The sequence below is a fragment of the Blennius ocellaris genome, assembly GCF_963422515.1.
Source record: "Blennius ocellaris genome assembly, chromosome: 17".
Taxonomy (NCBI): Eukaryota; Metazoa; Chordata; class Actinopteri; order Blenniiformes; family Blenniidae; genus Blennius; species Blennius ocellaris.
In genome coordinates, this window is record NC_137666.1 from 13,917,949 (window position 1) to 13,937,304 (window position 19,356).

Sequence of the window (19,356 nt, forward strand, 5' to 3'; positions counted from 1 at the left end):
CGTCAAGAAATTCATTTAATTTCAAACGCTTTCAACACTACATGAGTACTTTTTGTTGATTTTGTATCATTTTCCAAACATATTAGCAGTTTATTTTTTGTATGTGTGAGTACGGCGACAATTTGAAATGATATTTGAAGATCTTGATAAGCAGTTTTGATACCATATGGTTACTTACTTAACAGAGAAAATTCCTGATTTAAACTAATGTTTGTTTAATTTGTTTATATACTTTACTGTTGACCCCTAATGTGCATTGAATGTGGATGTTTTGTACAGGAGAAATTAATGTAATGTCTTGTTGACAAATACTTTTCAGTATTTTTAACAATAGTAACCCACTTTTATGAGTAATTAAGTATAATCTTAATGTTTATTATGTAACAGTAATTGTACATATTTTCAGTACTTTCCATACCTGAAGACAAGATGAAACATGCAGAAAATGACATTTTACTGAACCCTCATTTATTGTATGCCTGCATCGTATGGACTGGTGGTCAGAAAATAGTTTCTAACGGGAGGGAGAGGTTAAATACAGGAAACACATTTTGCTGTACATGACATATATTTCTGACAATAGATTGTATTTGTTTTCATTTTTTTTATATAGGTTTAAATTAAGCAGTTTTCTATATCATGGCCTTTGAATACTTTGCATCCTGCTCAAGAAAACAGACAATATCACTGGTGTTACAAGTGAAAATGTTGCAGCATTGGATGTGACTGCAGGGCAACTTCCTGTCAGCCTGATCAGTTTGATTTTTGCCACCTGTTGCTCTGCCTGCAGAGCCTTATTAATGGAACACCTGTCACCGCACAGCCATTGCAGTTGGACCAGTGTGAAGCTCACGATGGGGACGTTATGGAAAGGCCTCGTTCTTTGTCTTTTTGTTGGAGACTTTATTGCAGCTCAATATGCGAGAAGATATCGGGACACTGCGTTTCCTCCACATTTGTCCCGTTTTTTTGAGAGTTTTGTGCCAATTCAGTTTGAACAAAGTGCAGATTTTACGCCGTATCATTCCGTTTTTGGTTCCTGGAGGACCCCGGAGATTGATACGTTTGCTGGTTTACCTCCCGTCATGAATGTTCCCAGGCTTGAGGTGTTCTGTGACGACTCCAAGTTCACTGTGGTGGTTGATAAGACAATGTTTGGCCATAGGCTGATGAGCGAGGAAATGCAGTTGGGTGACGGCTGCTATAGTAATGGAGAGCTGCCAGATAAGTTTGTGTTCTCTTACGGTCTTGATCTGTGTGGAACCACACATGTGGTACGTAGACCAAATTGGTAACTGGTTTCTTCTACTTCCTCATGTGTTTGGAGGCTTTTTCAAATTTTAAAAACTGCATTACAGATGCAGGAAGGCCGAGACATCGTCACAAACTCACTCCACTTGAATTTAAAAAAAACTTCCACAGGCTGGTGGCAGACTCCCCCCGCTATTCACATCTCCTGCATGCCAGTGAGGTACGTTCATTACTTTTGAAAAGTCCTCCTTCAGCTAATCCTAAATTATGCAATCTAATTTTGGTACGCTCAGGTCAAACTATCCAAACATTGCCTGGACTCCACCTGAAAGGAGTAGACGTTTCAGCATTAGCCCAATGACTTGTGAGTAACTCTTCCTTTCAAAGTGCAACTGTTTGACAGTATCCGTGAATCGTCCAAAGCTTTCATTTCTCCCGCAGTATCCTGGAGCCATTCGGCAGAGTCAAATCTTTATGAAAGAGGCCAAGTCGTCAACCTGCAGGTTTCTGCCAGCATTGGACCAGATCAACAGCTTTTTGTCCAGTCCTGCTTTGTCTCTGCATCCCCTGAGCCTCAAACAAGACCCAGGCATGCAGTCATACTAAACAAAGGGTAAGCAGGCAATTCAGAATGTATTTGAATTCTCACTACAACCACAATTACTTGAAATGTTGCTGCTTTCTGCTAGGTGTGCGACTCCAGTAGGATCTCCCCATCCCATTGTGCATTTCGTGGCTTCAGACAGAACAAATGTGGTTAATTTTGTTCTGAATACATCACATCTTATATCTGAGGTGAATATTTGGGATTTCCTGCAATGTCCTTTCTGGCTTGAACAAACTTTGCCAACTTTTTTTCTTCTCCTCCAGCTTTACATCCACTGCAGTGTGCTTGTCTCAGATCTTGGCGTCACCTATGGCTCTAAATCGTGCAACTATAATGTGATCCAATCAAGGTATGTGCACAAATATTAATGCATGGGGGTCATATTGCCTTTAAAATGATGACTGTCTTTTCAGGTGGGAAGAACTAAATGGTGACGTAAAGGTGTGTGACTGTTGCAGTTCAAAGTGTAAAAGCCTCTCGGCCAAGACCGTTCCTGGTAAGTATTTCACTTTTTAGAATCCAAATGCAACTTTACTGGATTTAATGACCACTCAGTGCAAGCCGGTCATTTCAGGTACCAATGCCATAGTCAGCACAGGCCCCTTAGTCCTTGTAGACAAAGACAACCATCAAAGTGCTACACATCCTACCCATGAACCACCAGAAACGGACCCTGGAACTATTCCAAACCACACTGAGACCGAAATTCCCAACCCTGCTGAGGACGTCATTCTTTCTGGCGCTTCCGTATCAAGATGCAAGGGCGTAGTGGTTGTGAGTCAGGACCGAGGTAGCAGGCGGACCCTCTGGTTTCCAGGGCAGGATGGTAAAGACTGTGATGACTCTCCACCTCAAGACGTTTCAACTCCTGACTCGCAGCAAAGAGACGTTGTGCTGAATGACGCTCCATCCGAGGATCTCCATCCGAATCTATTGACCAATGAGCTGGAAGAAAGTGCTGAGAAGTGGGATGCAAATTCATTCACAAGGGTGAATGGATGGCCCATTTTTCCACAACCAGGCATTGCAATCATTGCAGAGGAATTCGGAATAGAAGGGACGATGGGAGATCCTGTGAAGGTAAACCCAGAAATGGTACAAGATGACAACTTTTTGCCAGCAGACGTTGGTCTAAATGTTCTGTTGGTTGAGGATCTAACTTCCCCAAACATGGACGATATAGTGTCAAAGAAATCCCAAAGGAAAAAGCACTTTCCAGGTGACGTTAAAGCAAATGACGACCGGGATTTTAAGAAAACCGATAAGGGTCAAGTGCAGGTAGACGACCCCGACGTGGAACCAATAGTTCGTGCCAAGATTGAGTTTTCCAGAAGTGTGGATGGTTCGAAGAAACTAAGCTATGAGGAAAAAGTGGCAAGGCAACGAACAGGCAAAGGTGTGACCCGACGCTTTGGGAGGAATGTGAGAAGACGGAAGCCTATGCTGAAGGGGCTCCGATCAACATTCCTGTCTTTATTCAGGTACTTTTTTTTTTTTCAATTGATTGTCCAACTACTACATGAAAACTGACCCATCTATTCTCTTTTCACAGGAGGATGGACAAATCAGAATAACTGCAACATCTTTTTAATGGTTCTCTAACTGAATAAACATTGAGCAATAATCCAGTTGTGTATGGTTTAAAACTCAGACGTATGGGGATACAGCTTGTCGTATGATTTAACTTCCGAGTCTGACTAAAATTGTCAGACCCTCCTATTTCCAGGTTGGGTGAAAAAATGGAAAGATGTTTACATAGTCTCTAATTTAAAGTTTATCTTGAACTGATCTCTTGTGCTAAAGTCCTTATTCAAGCAGCTTGAGGTTGCTGATCCAATTATTAATTATGTCAACATCAAGGGAATCTATTTAAAAGAAAATTAATTTATCAAGGGGGGGAGGTGTTCAAAAGGATGTGTCCACACCTCCAGAGTATTACAAAATTGGAGCACTGAGATATCGTATATTCACTCCAAACATGAATTTATCCAATGGGGACAAAGGATGAATTTTCTCACCAATGATGCCTCGTGATTAGTATAGTTCATTGCCATGGGTTTGAGGTCTGTCAACCTTTTAAATAGTGTTTCTATGTTCTACCTGTACATGTGCCAGTTTAACAGGTACTCTGGTCGTGATCAATACATTCACTTGAGGTTAAATATGTAATAAATGTTTGTCACTCTGTCCAGTGTTCAGGGTGTGTATCCTGAACATTCAGCTGGGCTCAGCTCTGGGGGGGATATTCCAGAATGCTGGTTTTGTGAAAACTGGGAGCATGTTGATCCTGAAATGATGGGAACTGTTATTAAATTATTATTCCTTTTCAAAATGAGTCATCACAAATTCAGTTTTCAAATTTTCAAACATAAAAAATGCAACTCCATAGTCTTGTGTTTAGATTTTTTTTTTTTTACTAAATCGTACTCTTAGCATTTGCAGCCATGGTTGTGTGAAAGCGCTTTATAAATAAAAACGGTGTGACATAACCTAATTTATATCAAAATCTGCATTGCTGAATACACCAATTTTATGACATAAAATACCTTAAAGGATTTATTGTAACTTAATGGTTATGATACACAAACTCAGACTGGACTTTTTTTTTGTCACATTTTAAATCAAAGTGCATCAAATAAATTGGGTGTAATGTGTAGAAATATAGCATCTTACAATCGCACAAAGACCTCTGCTCATATTGCCACTCAGAGCTTTAAATGAAACGGATTGCTCTGCACGGAGAGTGAAACACACTATTGTTTTTGGCATTCCAATAACAAAAAGGTTCTAACATGTACATAAAACATGCAATTGCATTTGACAGGAAGGAAATACAAATTTATTTAAATCTACCTTTTCTCCAAAAATCCATCCATTTTACACTGCTTAATCCTGCGCAGGCTCATCGGTTGCTGGAGTCAATCCCAGCTAACTGTGGGCGAGGGCAGGATACACCCTGGACAGGTCAAGCATGCAAACAGATGCACACACTGGGAGAACATGCAAACTCCACACAGGAAGGCCTGCATAATTTGAACCACGACCTCTTTGTGAGGCCCTGTGCAGTGCATTTCCCAACGGTTATTAAAAAATGCTTAATATAAAGTTAAAATGAAAATTTTTTTAGAATATAGATTTGCAGGATATATCTATATGTGCCCTCGAATGCGAGTCATTTTTATATTAATATTCTTAAAAAGGAGAGCAGAAGGAAGAAGAAAAATAGATCTATTCAAGCAACTTAATTCTATTATGACTTCATTAACGAATTATTGTGAATTTACTTCTCTCCGTTGACTTCAGTGGGAGTGAGCAGCATTCCCACCCAGATGTCGCTGTGGGGAGCAGGGCCCTGTAGTTGGGAGAGCAGTGTGCTCTCTCTCTTTTACGCCGCATGCTCAGTGTTGTGGTTCATTTTTTTTCTTTTTTTTTTTTCTCTCTCCCAAGTTTGACCCTGGCTACTATTTCCTCTGTATAAAGTGCCCATGCTTTCCTCTCAGCAGTCTCTTTCCCCGGTCACAAAACAACCGTGAGTGTCTAACTCACTGTTCTTGAAAAACTTAAAATAAAAATTATATAAAAAATATAAAATATACAAAATCTTCATAAAAACAAGTACAGTAATACTTAAAAAGAAAAAAAACAACAACATACGTTTAAAAAAAAATAGCAAAAAATTAATTTCTTTAAAAAAAAAAAAACAACAAAAAAATCCACAACCAGGAAGCCTCGGGCTCATCCCGAAGTTGGTGTCTGATTTTAATTTAAACAAGGAATACATCAGAAGACATCAATTTTTTATTTATTTATTTTTTTGGTGGGGGGTATTTTTCTCTCTCAGCTGGGTGTCGGAGCCGGGCTGTCTTCTTCGGACTGAAGCGCGTCTCACCCGGATTTACACACTTCAGCCTCTTTTTTTTTGTTTTTTGGCTTCAAAGTTTTTTTCTCTTTTCTCTGAGGGGAGATCCGCTTTTATTCACTGGGTGAACTCCGAGATATGAACACTGCGACCGGGAGTTATCCGATGGCTTCTCTCTACGTTGGCGACCTGCACCCGGACATCACGGAGGCGATGCTGTATGAGAAATTCAGCCCCGCCGGGCCGGTGCTCTCCATTCGGGTCTGCCGCGACATGATCACCCGCCGCTCGCTCGGATACGCTTACGTGAACTTCTCGCAGCCGGCCGACGGTAAGAAACGCGCACGCCAACGCGCGTCCTGCAAACATTGACAATGTCACCCGCGTGTGGGACCTCTAAACTGTCTGCATAATCATAATCATAATAATAAAAATGAACACATTTACCTTTGCAAGAGGACACAGCCGTTTGACCTAAATAAAGCTGCCCCACTTCAGTTAAAGCGCTCAGCATGGAGGTTTCCCTTCGTTCTGTTTCTACATTGTGGCAGTGGATTTAGGAATACAATGCTTTTGCATCTTATCAAACCGAGAACGACCCATTTCTGCTCCTATTTAAAGGGCCAATGAGTGAATTCCCATTCCCCCCACCCCCCCTGACATATCCACTGAAAGCAAGTAAAAGGACAAGCACAGCTGAATCACTGCTTGACAAGACGTCCCACGTGTTCTAAAGTATTCATACGATTAAAGGCTTGTTTAAATGTAAGTCTCGCTTTATGTTTAGTGGCTTACCTGTTATGATATTAATCTTTCTACAAGTGTATGAGCAATGTAAAGAGTCCGTGTTCCAGAGACGCTTCAATTCACAGTCCTGCTTTCAAAATGTTGAGCAAAGGTAGCAGGTGTTGTGGTTGAGGGGGTGGAGGGCAGATGACACTGTTTACATTGTGTGAGCCCCCATACTAGCACATATCAACTAAAAGCACCTGTCACATCTTCACTAGGTGATTACCAAAGGCTGGCGTGATGATAGGCCACAGCTTCATTTTATTCCAGGAAGTTCGACTTATTTCTGTGCAAATAGCTCCATGTGAGAAGATACCATTTGGTTGTGATTGAAGGGGGGGGGGGGGGGTATAGTAGGTATGGGGTATTTAAATGATGACTGAACACGTGTGTGGCCCTTGATATCTGAACAATGTAAATAAAAAGAATTCATATACAAGTGGTAAATTGTAAGCAGTGTGTTCAGGAGCTGTCAAGCTAAACTGTCCGAATATATCTCTCTCTATATATATTTTTTAAATATCCTCGATTACTTCACATCTGTTGCAAGTGTGAACGTTCACATGACCCGGTGTTGCTCATCTGAGCATTCTTGTTGAATGTGTCTCTTCCCCATCAATGGTAGAGAATGCTCTACTCACTCTCCATGCCAGCACATACCTCTCAGGACCCCTCTCTAAATATAGAGCTTCTCTCTGAGCTGCTCAAAACTTGCCTGCTCTGTAATACTTAAATAACAATAGCAAGCAATTCCTGACTTTGGGCAGGACATAATACTCAACAATTCACTGTTTCATATTATTTAAGACTGCATTAAAAACACACTGCTTTTTAAGAAATTGCATTGACCTTTTTTTTTTTTGTATGATTCCCTCTCTGAACCTTCCAGAAGTGAGCATATCTGACAGCGATCGCACACCTTCCCTCAGCACACAGGTTGTGAAGTACAATTGTGATCCAAACTGCTGATGCCAGCAGACGCAAGGCAGCTCCGTTTTGTTTACCAGACACTTTTAGCTGGAAAGCCTGGCCTCTGTCTGTGTGTGTGTGTGTGTGTGTGTGTGTGTGTGTGTGTGTGTGTGTGTGTGTGTGTGTGTGTGTGTGTGTGTGTGTGTGTGTGTGTGTGTGTGTGTGTGTGTGTGTGTGTGTGTGTGTGTGTGTGTGTGTGTGTGTGTGTGCGCGGGCTTCACTGTAGTGTGACTGAACAAAAGGCTCTTTGGCACGTGTGCCCACATTGATGTAAGAGTCGAAGCTATAGATAAAGAGGAAACGTGTTATAAATCCATATCATCGGGACGAACGGAGCGGAGGAGATGTAGAGGTTCAAAGTGAACTTCAAAGCGTTCGTATCGCCTTTTCGCTCAACATTTTGGGTCTGTATTTTAGTGATATTCACGCGAGGGCCTGCTGCGCTTGCTAACAGTACTGTGACTATGTGGCCACCGAGGGGAGGGAGGGAGACATGTGCTGCTTGCCAGGCCACTGCAGCTGCCCCCCACACTCGTCCCAGCTGCTGCGAGACGGCTCATCAGCCCGGCCACATGGTCGACTGCAGTATCTTGACCACGCTACACGTGTCTTGTTAACAGGCTGGCTGCAGGGATTCGCCATTGTGCCACTCAAATGTGGCCTCTTTTTTTTTTGTGTTTTTATACAGCGTTCACTGTGTTACACACACACGCACACACGCACACACAGAGGTATGTTTTGAGCCACCTGTGACCTTTCCCTTCACCTCCATATCTCTCCTTGGCCGCCAGCCGAAAGAGCCCTGGACACCATGAACTTTGACGTGGTCAAAGGGAAGCCAATCAGGATCATGTGGTCCCAGAGAGACCCCTCCCTCAGGAAATCGGGCGTAGGCAACGTGTTTATCAAGAACCTTGACAAGTCCATCGACAACAAAGCTCTGTACGATACCTTCTCCGCCTTCGGCAACATCCTCTCCTGCAAGGTACCGAAGTCAAACGTGTCAAGCATCTGTCTGCTTATAGGTTTTACTCATGCCCTGAAAAATGTCTCGTCACAACAAACACCTTGACATCTTTAAGCAGAAATCAAATCAGTCATGTTTCTTGTGTTACAAGAGCTTTGCAATCGTTGCTTTACTGTTGATTACTTGGTCATTTTAATTTATTTACAATAAGTCTTTTATTTACAATAAGGTGTTTTGTATTTGGGCTTCTGCCCTCTGATTTTCTCCACAGCAGATCATGTGATAAGCATGTTTTTTTTCCCCCCACAAGCCTAACATCTAGGCCACCATACATTTGGCATTATACATTTTCTGATTTGGCTGGTGTTTGGAGAGCCTTCCTAAATTCCTTATATAACATAACGAAATCAAAATTCACAATAAAATCACTGCTGAGCGGTTTACAAACTACAACTAAGAGAACATATGTTAACTTCAACAAACTGCCACGTGATTTTTTTTTAATTTAGGTCATTTGATGCATTTATTCTTGCTGTGTGTAAGGCTTTCTTGTTTGAATCCTCATTTGGATGAACAGCCTTTTCTGTCAATAAATGTTTAATTCTCTACCTGTAGAAGTCAAACTGGATCCTGATTTGGGTCATTTAAAATAAAAACCAGTCACGCAATCATGATTAATTTAGACTAATATATGCTAATAATATCTCCTTTTTTTTGTTCTTGCATTGTTTGACATGATACAGTGTGTGGCATTGGTCGAAGATACATATCTGTCCCGATACAAATAGAATTTTCCTCCATTGTAGGTGGTGTGTGATGAAAATGGCTCCAAGGGATACGCCTTTGTTCATTTCGAGACCCAGGACGCAGCCGACCGCGCCATTGAGAAGATGAACGGCATGCTGCTCAATGACCGCAAGGTGTGAGTGTCTGATCATGTTGATGTTTGGGGGGGTGGAAAAAAAAACGGGGTGTCAGTTTCCGATAGTGGAGGTTTGCTTTGAACTGCAGCAGGAGATTCATACCGTGTTGTTGTCATGACATCTTATGTGCGTCCAGTGGTGACTTTTTTTTGTGTCTGATGTAAAAAAAAAAAAAAAAACCCAAAAACCTGTGTTTTGCTTTTGTGTTGAGTGAACTGACCTGTTGTGCCTTTTATTCCAGTTGGTGAGTTTGAATGTGAATAATATGACTCATGTGCTCATCTCTCACTACCGCCAGCCTGAAGACAACCTCTGAACTGAGCGATAACACACTAAAACCTCTTACTCTTCTTTACTCCCAGACGCCTTTTCTGTAGCCTCATTAGCACACTTGCGGTCACCCATCTTAGAGTGTTTGTGTGTGTGTGTGTGTGTGTGTGTGTGTGTGTGTATGACCACGCTTGTGTGTTTTAGTGATGGATCGAATGCAGGAATGCAATACTGGATGGCGGAAGGGAAAAGGTCATCGTAGCAAGGTATATAAGATCATTTGGTCCTCCTCAGCTTTCCTTTGTACTGTGAGCCTCTGTTCCTCCACCCTCCCCTCCTCCATCCACCTCCTCATCACGTTTTGGACCAAGAGGTTGTGACGGTCTTGTCTAGCATGCCAGCATATCTGCCTGCCTCTGGTGATATTAACTGCAGTTGGATGTTTTTTTTTTTTCTTTCTTTTTTCATTGTTTACGCTAGGAATGATGGGTCACGTGTCGAAATGTAGTTGTGAATTTGTCTTGTGGATGTTGTCCTTGTGCTTCGTGCTTGCTGGGTCGAGTATCTGACGAACAGTCATTACCTGGAACCGCGGATATCCACAGTCTTCTTAGACCGGGAGAAGGAACTCAAAAGAAATGGAGTCTGGTTTGGTTTCCGAGCTTTTTCCGGGACTATTTTACAAGAGTGTGTTTCGATACTCTCCCATCTTCAGGTTTGTGGGTCGCTTCAAATCTCGCAAAGAACGAGAGGCCGAACTCGGCGCCAAAGCCAAAGAGTTCACCAACGTCTACATCAAGAACTTTGGGGACGATATGGATGACGAGAAGCTGAAGGAAGTTTTTGATAAATATGGTAAAAATGAATCGAGACTCATGTGAATTTATGGAGATTCCAAAAGTTCCGCTATCTCATCCACTGATTTGCCTTGTTTGCAGGTAAGACACTTAGCGTGAAAGTGATGACAGACCCCACCGGCAAATCCAGAGGATTTGGATTTGTGAGCTATGAGAAACACGAGGACGCCAACAAGGTACTTTGAAGTCATGGAAATGTGGCAGGTGTGTCTTTATCAGTCAAAAATGGTCTCTGACAAGTGTGGCGTCATCCAAAGGCCGTGGAGGACATGAATGGCACCGATCTCAACGGCAAGACTGTGTTTGTGGGCAGAGCTCAGAAGAAAATGGAGAGACAGGTCGAGCTGAAGAGAAAGTTCGAACTGCTTAAACAAGAGAGGATTAGCCGCTATCAGGTCTGCAGAGACGACCTCCGAAATCAAATGAATCCAACAAGTGTTTACTCGTAATTAAAGTTTTTCTCTTGTTTCAGGGAGTTAATCTTTACATCAAGAACCTCGATGACACTATAGATGATGAGAAACTGCGTAAGGAGTTCTCCCCGTTCGGGTCAATCACAAGTGCCAAGGTGAGAGCATCGCACACGCCCCAGAAATATCCTCAAAAGGTGTGTGTCCAGAGCCACCCAGACACAACTTGTCCATATTTCAGGTGATGTTAGAAGAGGGTCGCTCCAAAGGCTTCGGCTTTGTCTGCTTCTCCTCGCCTGAAGAAGCCACCAAGGCTGTGACTGAGATGAACGGACGCATCGTCGGCTCCAAACCCCTCTATGTGGCTCTAGCTCAGCGCAAGGAGGAGCGCAAGGCCCACCTCACCAACCAGTACATGCAGCGTATTGCCGGCATGAGAGCCATGCCGGCGAACGCCATCATTAATCAGTTCCAACCCACCAGCGGATACTTCATGCCAGCTGTGCCTCAGGTGTGAGAATCACATCCCAAACTCAAATAGTGTCAATACAAGGATGTTTATTACCTAATTAGCTATTAAGAAGACACAGGCAGGTATTATTAGTAAAACAAATGTGAGTAAATGAGATAATATGACCACTAAAGCACTGTTTCCTTCAGGTGTTATTGACAACAAACAAAACTACGAAGGAAAGCAACGTCTGCTTTTTACATTTACATTCGAGGGAAGCAGTAACAGAAGGATTAACGAAGTATTTTTGATTCTGTTCTTATTAGGTGCATTGAATTTTCTCTGTACTGGATAGATATAACCTGCTGCTAACATTGTCAACTGTAAAGACTCATTTCATGATAGAGGTTTTCAGTGCTTTCAGTGGTTTGCAGAAGAAACCCCAAAATGTTGCAACAGTTGTGTGAAGATATATTTTTCATATATCTAAGTTGAAAATGTCAATTAATTTCCTCCTTTTGAACTGTTTTCCAAAAAACGAGACCAACACTAATTAGTTTGCCACATGATGTGCTTCAGTAGATTTTTTTTTAAATGGGGAATTTTACACTTGACTTTCTCTGACGTTCCCATTAGGCTCAGAACAGGACGACATACTATGCGCCCAATCAGCTGGCTCAAATGCGACCCAACCCCCGATGGCAGCAACAAGGCGGCAGAGGTCAAGGTGAGTGTGTGATACATGATGGAGGATCCGTGCGAAGTGAACCTTCATAGTTATGCAGAAATCACATTTGTTTGCAGGTTGTGGACTTTCATATGCAATGTGTTTGTCTTCTGCGGATGATTTGCATCATAATATATTGATTTTCTTAGAGCGTTTAAATGTAGAGGTGTGTTTGTGTGTCTTGTGTCTGTATGCAGTATTAAGGGCAAGACAAATGTTCTCACAGGATTAGTTTAATATAATGCAATGTATTGGCATTAAAATTTTTGTTCTGTGCTGTCTTCACTGTCAGGTGGTTTCCAGGGAATACCCAGCTCGCTGCGTCAGCCAGGCCCTCGAGCCAACCTGAGGCACATGTCGCCTAACAGTAACACACAGGGCCCGCGAGGTGCGTTCACAAATACACTGGACAACATTGTTTCAGTAGCTTCGGGTGTTTCAATTATGACTGATCAACCAAAGAGATGTTTTCATTCAGTCTGTGAATCAGCCACCGTCAATTGGGCAACATTTTTTTTAACTTTTCTTTGCTGCCAGCTTCTGGGCAGAACATGGCCCCTCGTCCCTCGATGAACCCCCGGGCCATGCCTCCTTACAAGTACGCCTCCGGTGTTCGTAACCCCAACCCCCAGGTGGTGCAGCCCATTGCCTTACAACAGGTAACTAATTACCCCTCATCATCCAACACCGAAATCTACATGCACTTGTGATTGCAATGGTTATGTTGCTTGTGCCCTTACAGGCTCAGCCAGCGGTGCACGTTCAGGGTCAGGAGCCGCTCACGGCCTCCATGCTCGCTGCTGCGCCACCTCAGGAGCAGAAACAGATGTTAGGTGAGACTCAACGGTTGACCATGAATGACCAGTAGTGCTTCTCTTGTTCCACATTCTGACTCACCCCCCCCCCTTCTTTTTATAATTCAGGGGAGCGTCTTTTCCCGCTGATTCAGTCCATGCATGCCAACCTGGCAGGAAAGATCACCGGCATGTTGCTGGAGATCGACAACTCCGAGTTGCTACACATGCTGGAGTCTCACGAGTCTTTGCGTTCAAAGGTAGCTCACCACCTGACAAGCCCACGTTGTCCCTGTTTTGCTGTCCTTGACTGTGACTCATGCTTCGTTGCTTGTTCGCACCAGGTGGAGGAGGCTGTTGCAGTGCTGCAGGCCCACCAGGCAAAGAAGGATGCTACTCAGAAAGTGGGCAGCATGGCGACCACCACTGCTGCCGCCACATCCTGAAGACTCGGCATTACCTCGGTATAATGATATAGAAAAGTAAAGATAATCATTCCTATTGATTTTATGATGCTAATGAACATTTTTGTGGTTTCAGGGCACCGACAGACCAGCAGAGATGGAGAGAGAGACACAGTAATGATTGCAAACAAAAGATTATACAGAAAGAAGTTTAAAAATATATACATTTATATATATATATATATCGAAATAATTTAAAACTATACATTAATATTTTGAAAATACAACACTGCATAATTTTCTAGTTCTGTAATAAAGCTGAAAACCAAAAGTAATTATGCAGTTAAATCGCGAGTTAAAGTCCTTTATTTGGTGGCAAAGGAGAGAAACTTTTTCTCAAGGAAATGTGAACCCTGTTTATCTTTTCTTGAAAGCTTTATGTTTGATTTGAAATGATGTACTCCTCCATCCTATCATGTGTGTCATAGGTGTGCGGTATTCTCAATAAAGGGATGGTTATCAACTTCTTTGGTTTGATGTCATTTATTTTACTGTGGTAGAAGTGTTGATTTGGAAAGCACTTGAAAGAGCCTGCCGGTGAAATATGATTTTGCAAACTGGGATTGACCAGAAAAGTCTTTTTGATTTATTTGCTGGAATTTAATCTGACTGACAATCATTCTAGAAGGAGTCAATGTTGTGCAAAAAGGTTTAGATTTTTCTTTTGATCGTGAGAAAGATATATTTGGAAAACAGGAATGTAGGTTTGTTTGAGTGCTACTTTATGTACAGTGGGGCACTGCCAGCAGATAAAGAGCTTCAACAAAAGGCACAAACGGTGATAACATTATAGCAGGTTTAGAGGGAGCGCAGTAGCAGGAGAAACCTAGAGGTCAGAGAGCTGCCGTTTCCCAGTAGGGCATTTTGCTTTTACTTTTTTTTCCTTTTTTTTTTAAGTAGAAAGCAGTATTAAAAGGAAATAACTGGGTAAAACTGTTTAGCTAAATCATTTTTATTTCTGAATTTGGTGTAATTGTAATGATGAAAGGTCAGACTAAACTTTGTGGATTTCTGATTGGTTAAAAAAGAGTGTCAGAAATAGAGTTGTGCTATTTAATTGCGGACGGATGCCAATAAAATATATTTTTTTAATTTTCTATAATCTGAAAAAAAAAAGATTAAGTCCTACATTGAATCATAAATTATCACGAGGCACAAGAGAAAACTTGCTGTATTAAAGTCGGGAGAATATTGTGGAGCTTAAGCGCCTTTTCTTCAAAGTTGTTGTATCAGGAAATGCAGTAAATTACCATGATCACTCTTTTTTCCATTTTTAGTCAGGAGTTCACAAACGGAAAGGCAAACATCTGACAGAAAAGTTACTTTTATGAAGTCCTACAGGAGGAAATATACATGTGTAAATAACATCATTTTATAGGCCGGATATTTTTTAAATTGGCATCAGTTTCACAGCAGTGATATCATCCACAGTGACTCACATCACAGTGTCATCATTTAACAGCAACTTTGCCACAACAAAAGGTGTTGTTAGTCATTTCATGTAATCACACAAGTACTTAAAAAGACTTTTCGGTCATGTGATAGGCCTCACCTTTTTTTCTACGTCAAATTGAGTCCAACCCTCCTTCCCAGAAACCTTTCCTTGAGGTTTGAGTTATGGGACTAATTTTCCATTTCTAAAAGCTCATGCACGTCAACCCTTCATGGCCTGAGCAATTATATTCAATAACCTTTGCATTTGTTACTGTTAAAATATAGAATACATAAAGGATTAAATCCCTATGGAACATGGTGGTTATAATCTTTCTGTGGTATTAGTCAATTTTTTAAAAGTGCACTTTGCACATACGTGTGCTAATTTAAGTCCTTTAAATTTAAATGTCCTATGATGAACATTTGAGCCATGGTGTTTCAAGTCTTGCCGCGTAAAGAGTTAAAAATCTCAGTGAAATATTTACTTTCACTCGGGTGACGAAGGGTTAAAAAGCGATTGCCGCTTCTTCCAAAAGGGGGCGCTGTGCGCTCGTGTTCTCCCAGGCGGGGGTGGGGCTTCGCTCCGCTCCACCAATGAGAGGCAGGCGAGGTCAGAGTTGAAAGGTGAAATCCAACATGGCGTCAAGCAAACGAGTCTTGTATGTCGGTGAGTGCCTGCTACTTTTCCCACTAAAAATTACTTTAACGCTTGCTACAAAAGATTAATAAGCATACACGGTTTAAATACGACATTAAAAGAAACAAAGTAGATACAGCGGCTTGCGAAGGACATTTAAAAACACGGGAGAAGGATAAAATGCCGGTGTGTTAACTGGTTTCCCCGTTAACTGGTGACTGACTTTTTTTTTTTAAGCGTCCCTTGTTGCTGCCAGTAACATCAGATTTAATGATCCGGAACGCCGTGAAACAGTAAATGTTTGCACTTTAAACGATCGTACAAACTTTGTTTAACTGAATGTAACCATGGCACAATCTTGACACTAATGCCTAATAAAAAGAAAATATTAAATTCCCCACGCTACTTGAGGCTCCCTGCACGCACCAACAGCATCAGTCATTTGATTATTGTCTGATAAAACATTCCAGCCTATTTCTTCAGCCTGTTTGACGTCACCACTGTTCCTCAGGTGGTCTGGCTGAGGAGGTGGATGAGAAGGTGTTACATGCAGCCTTTATTCCCTTTGGAGACGTGACAGACATCCAGATCCCACTGGACTATGAAACAGGTGAGATCTTCTCAGAAATATTGTGCCGCTGCAGAATAACTGTGGGTTTTAAGCTCTTTCACGTCTTTCCTTTCTTTCAGAAAAGCACCGAGGGTTTGCTTTTATTGAGTTTGAGCTGGCTGAGGTATGTACAAGTTACTCTGCTTACACTGACACCAGCATCCAGTTTGTGTTTAACATGACATCGTTGGCACATTAAGGAACCGCGGAGGGTTTTACTAATCTGCAATGTGGAGAATCTCAAAAAAACACGGTCAGACAGCATCAAATTGTCTATCAGTTTTATAACATTGAGAATAACAGTGAAGTGTATTTCTGACCATTGCCTCCATTTTTAATGTATTGTCTCGCTTGTCTCTGATTGTGATAATAAGTAAATAACAAAATAACCATCATTCCTCCACTAATTGGTGAGTTTTGTTTCTATACCGTCGCTGTGAATCTTTCTGTACTTACTTGGTGTTTCCACCGCAGGATGCTGCTGCAGCGATTGATAACATGGTGAGTGACCTACATGGTTGCCATGGCAGCAAAGTTTCTATTCCTGTTTCTGTGACCTATTTTTACTGAGTGTCCAAAAGTTCACACATTTTTTATTTTTTTTTCCACTTTAACAACCAGAATGAGTCAGAACTGTTTGGACGGACCGTTCGTGTAAACATCGCCAAACCAATGAGGATCAAGGAGGGTTCCTCTCGACCAGGTGACGTATCAAAAACATGCTTCTACACTTCCCCTTTTGTTTATTTTGCCCAGGATTCGTTTTTCACAGAGGTGAATCTTCTGTTAATTTGCCTTTCCCTCAGTGTGGTCTGATGACGACTGGCTGAAGAAGTTCTCTGGTAAAACCACCGAGGAGGCCGAGGCGGAAGCAGCAGCTGGTGGAACAGACAAGACGGCAGCAGAGGAGGTGACCAGGCTTGTCTTTCTAACCAGTGATGTTTCAGATTTAGATTGGGGAAAAAGTCATGATATGAAGACGGTTTGAATTTGTCCCTGCAGGCGGAGCCCCCGGCTAAAAAAGGCAGAGTCAATCCTCAGGTGTATATGGACATAAAGATCGGCAACAAGCCAGCAGGAAGGCTGCGCTTCCTCCTCCGGGCGGACGTTGTTCCCATGACTGCAGGTCTCTGCACGTATATGCCGAGTGTTTAATACGGGTCGTGACGACGTGTATGAACAGTCTGTGTTTAAAATGGGAAATGGTCCATTTCCCCACAGAGAACTTCCGCTGCCTGTGCACTCACGAGAAAGGCTTCGGCTACAAGGGCAGCAGCTTCCACCGCATCATCCCGCAGTTCATGTGCCAAGGAGGCGACTTCACCAACCACAACGGCACCGGGGGGAAGTCCATCTATGGCCGAAAGTTTGAGGACGAGAACTTCGTCCTCAAACACACCAGTCCAGGTCAGGGGATCGCCGTGTGCTTTTGAAGTTGTGAACGAAGCTTTCCAGTTTGTGTCCGCTGGCAGCTTGATGTGGCTCACTGGCTCAACGTTGCCTTTTCTTTCCGGCTCACAGGCCAGCTGTCCATGGCCAACTCGGGGTCAAACACTAATGGCTCTCAGTTCTTCTTAACCACTGACAAAACAGACTGGCTGGACGGGAAACACGTGGTGTTTGGAGAGCTGGTGGAGGGCATGGATGTGCTCCGTGCAATGGAGGTAAAGGGTACAGGGTTTTTTTTTTTTATTAATTCAGGGCTATGTGGACATTATGATTCCATATTACATAATATTGTAAGTTTTCATAATCTGCTCAGTTAAACTATTCACTTTAAATTCACTGTCACTGAGCACAAGGTCGATTGAAGTTTCCTTCAAAGTGATACACCGCTTCCAGTATGGCAGTCGTTCTTTAAAACCTCCGAAAGTCTCATTTTGTGTGTCAAGTACGGTCTTCAATCTGGTTCTCTTTCATGTTGACAAAACAAGGGTCTGCCGCTTGAACTTTCACTGCTGGGAGGTTAAAAAAGTGACATTGAGCCAAATCAGCGAGCAAATGGGATGAGGAGTGACAACAGTCTTGGTACAGGCTAAAAACGTATCAAGTTCAAGAGTTGTTACAGTGGAATATTGATTTCTGCAAAATGCATCACTTATTCAATAGATAAGTCAAGACAAAGAACCATCAGATTATTATTATTAGTGGATCAGGGACAACATAAATGTTAGCTTTATCCCAGCTATGAAATAGTGAAATCACTTGAAACAATGCAAAAAAACCAAACAAACAATACAAGGCAGGTGAAACACAGATTGTCAGCAGCTTATCGTTTCCACAATTTTATTCCTACTACATTATGAAACGTCACAATAATCTGATTTTAAAAAATGGTACAAAAATGGACAAAGGGAATGAGATAAAAGGTCTTCAAGGGTCTTCAATCCAAAGTTTTGGAGCAACAACCTCAAAAGAAAAAATCTTTTTGTTTTGCGTCTGCTTCACGAAGCAACTAGTAAACCCTGTTGAGACCTCAGTCCTCCAGGAGTTGTGAGGCTTCAGCTCTTTGATCCACACACTCGGAAAACGAGCACTCGCCTGTTGAACTGGGTCTCGAGTTGAACTAAAAGCCAGTGCAGTGACTTTAAAATAGTCAGAGGTGTTGCAGGCATTTCAAACAAACCTTCAAGACAAAGAACCATTGAATTGCAATAGTTCAGTCTGGAAAAAAAGCAAATGTATGTTTCCAGCTGATGTCATCTTAGCAATATTTCTTAAAAAAAGCAAACTACAAAGAACAGTTGTATTTCCACTGTATTGCTGCAGCAATCTATAATGTCAGTATTTATTGGTTAATATGATGATCACAGGACAGTACTTTGTGAAGTTTTAAAATGGAAACATGGAACATTTTCTTTTTGAATTCCACTAATTTTCTAAATCATTTAAATCTGTTTTCTCTCTTCAGGCTGAGGGATCAAAAGATGGCAAGACGAAGCAGAAAGTGATCATTTCTGACTGTGGAGAATATGTGTGAAAAGACTGTGTGTGTGTGTGTGTGTGTGTGTGTGTGTGTGTGTGTGTGTGTGTGTGTGTGTGTGTGTGTGTGTGTGTGTGTGTGTGTGTGTGTGTGTGTGTGTGTGTGTGTGTGTGTGTGTGTGTGTGTGTGTGTGTGTGTGTGTGTGTGTGTGTGTGTGTGTGTGTGTGTGTGTGTGTGTGTGTGTGTGTGAGAGAGAGAGAAAGTGTTCATGGTCTTTTGTACTTTGACGCCATGTCTTCTGCCATGTAAATATTCCAATAAACATTTTTTAAATAAGAATACTTAATGTGTGTTTCTTTACAAAATGAACTGATGTCCTGATTAGTTTTCACTGAGTGTATAATTGATATTTTT

General features: G+C 41.9%; 2 protein-coding genes across 2 annotated transcripts; both read left to right on the forward strand.

The window, feature by feature from the left end:
• The first annotated feature begins 5,377 nt into the window (after positions 1-5,377).
• pabpc4 (poly(A) binding protein, cytoplasmic 4 (inducible form)) lies at positions 5,378-13,801 on the forward strand. Its single transcript, XM_080512722.1, has 15 exons — positions 5,378-6,048; positions 8,267-8,460; positions 9,249-9,364; positions 10,351-10,490; positions 10,574-10,668; positions 10,750-10,887; positions 10,965-11,060; positions 11,144-11,413; positions 11,990-12,080; positions 12,373-12,468; positions 12,618-12,739; positions 12,823-12,913; positions 13,004-13,134; positions 13,219-13,338; positions 13,415-13,801. The coding sequence occupies exons 1-14, from the start codon at positions 5,856-5,858 to the stop codon at positions 13,318-13,320; spliced, it is 1,875 nt and encodes a 624-aa protein (XP_080368848.1). The 5' UTR covers positions 5,378-5,855; the 3' UTR covers positions 13,321-13,338; positions 13,415-13,801.
• A 1,601-nt stretch (positions 13,802-15,402) lies between these two features.
• Positions 15,403-19,230, forward strand: ppie (peptidylprolyl isomerase E (cyclophilin E)). The gene is made up of 10 exons (XM_080512436.1): positions 15,403-15,439; positions 15,921-16,019; positions 16,100-16,143; positions 16,494-16,520; positions 16,641-16,722; positions 16,826-16,929; positions 17,022-17,145; positions 17,241-17,426; positions 17,541-17,683; positions 18,931-19,230. The coding sequence occupies exons 1-10, from the start codon at positions 15,409-15,411 to the stop codon at positions 18,997-18,999; spliced, it is 909 nt and encodes a 302-aa protein (XP_080368562.1). The 5' UTR covers positions 15,403-15,408; the 3' UTR covers positions 19,000-19,230.
• The last annotated feature ends 126 nt before the right edge of the window (positions 19,231-19,356 follow it).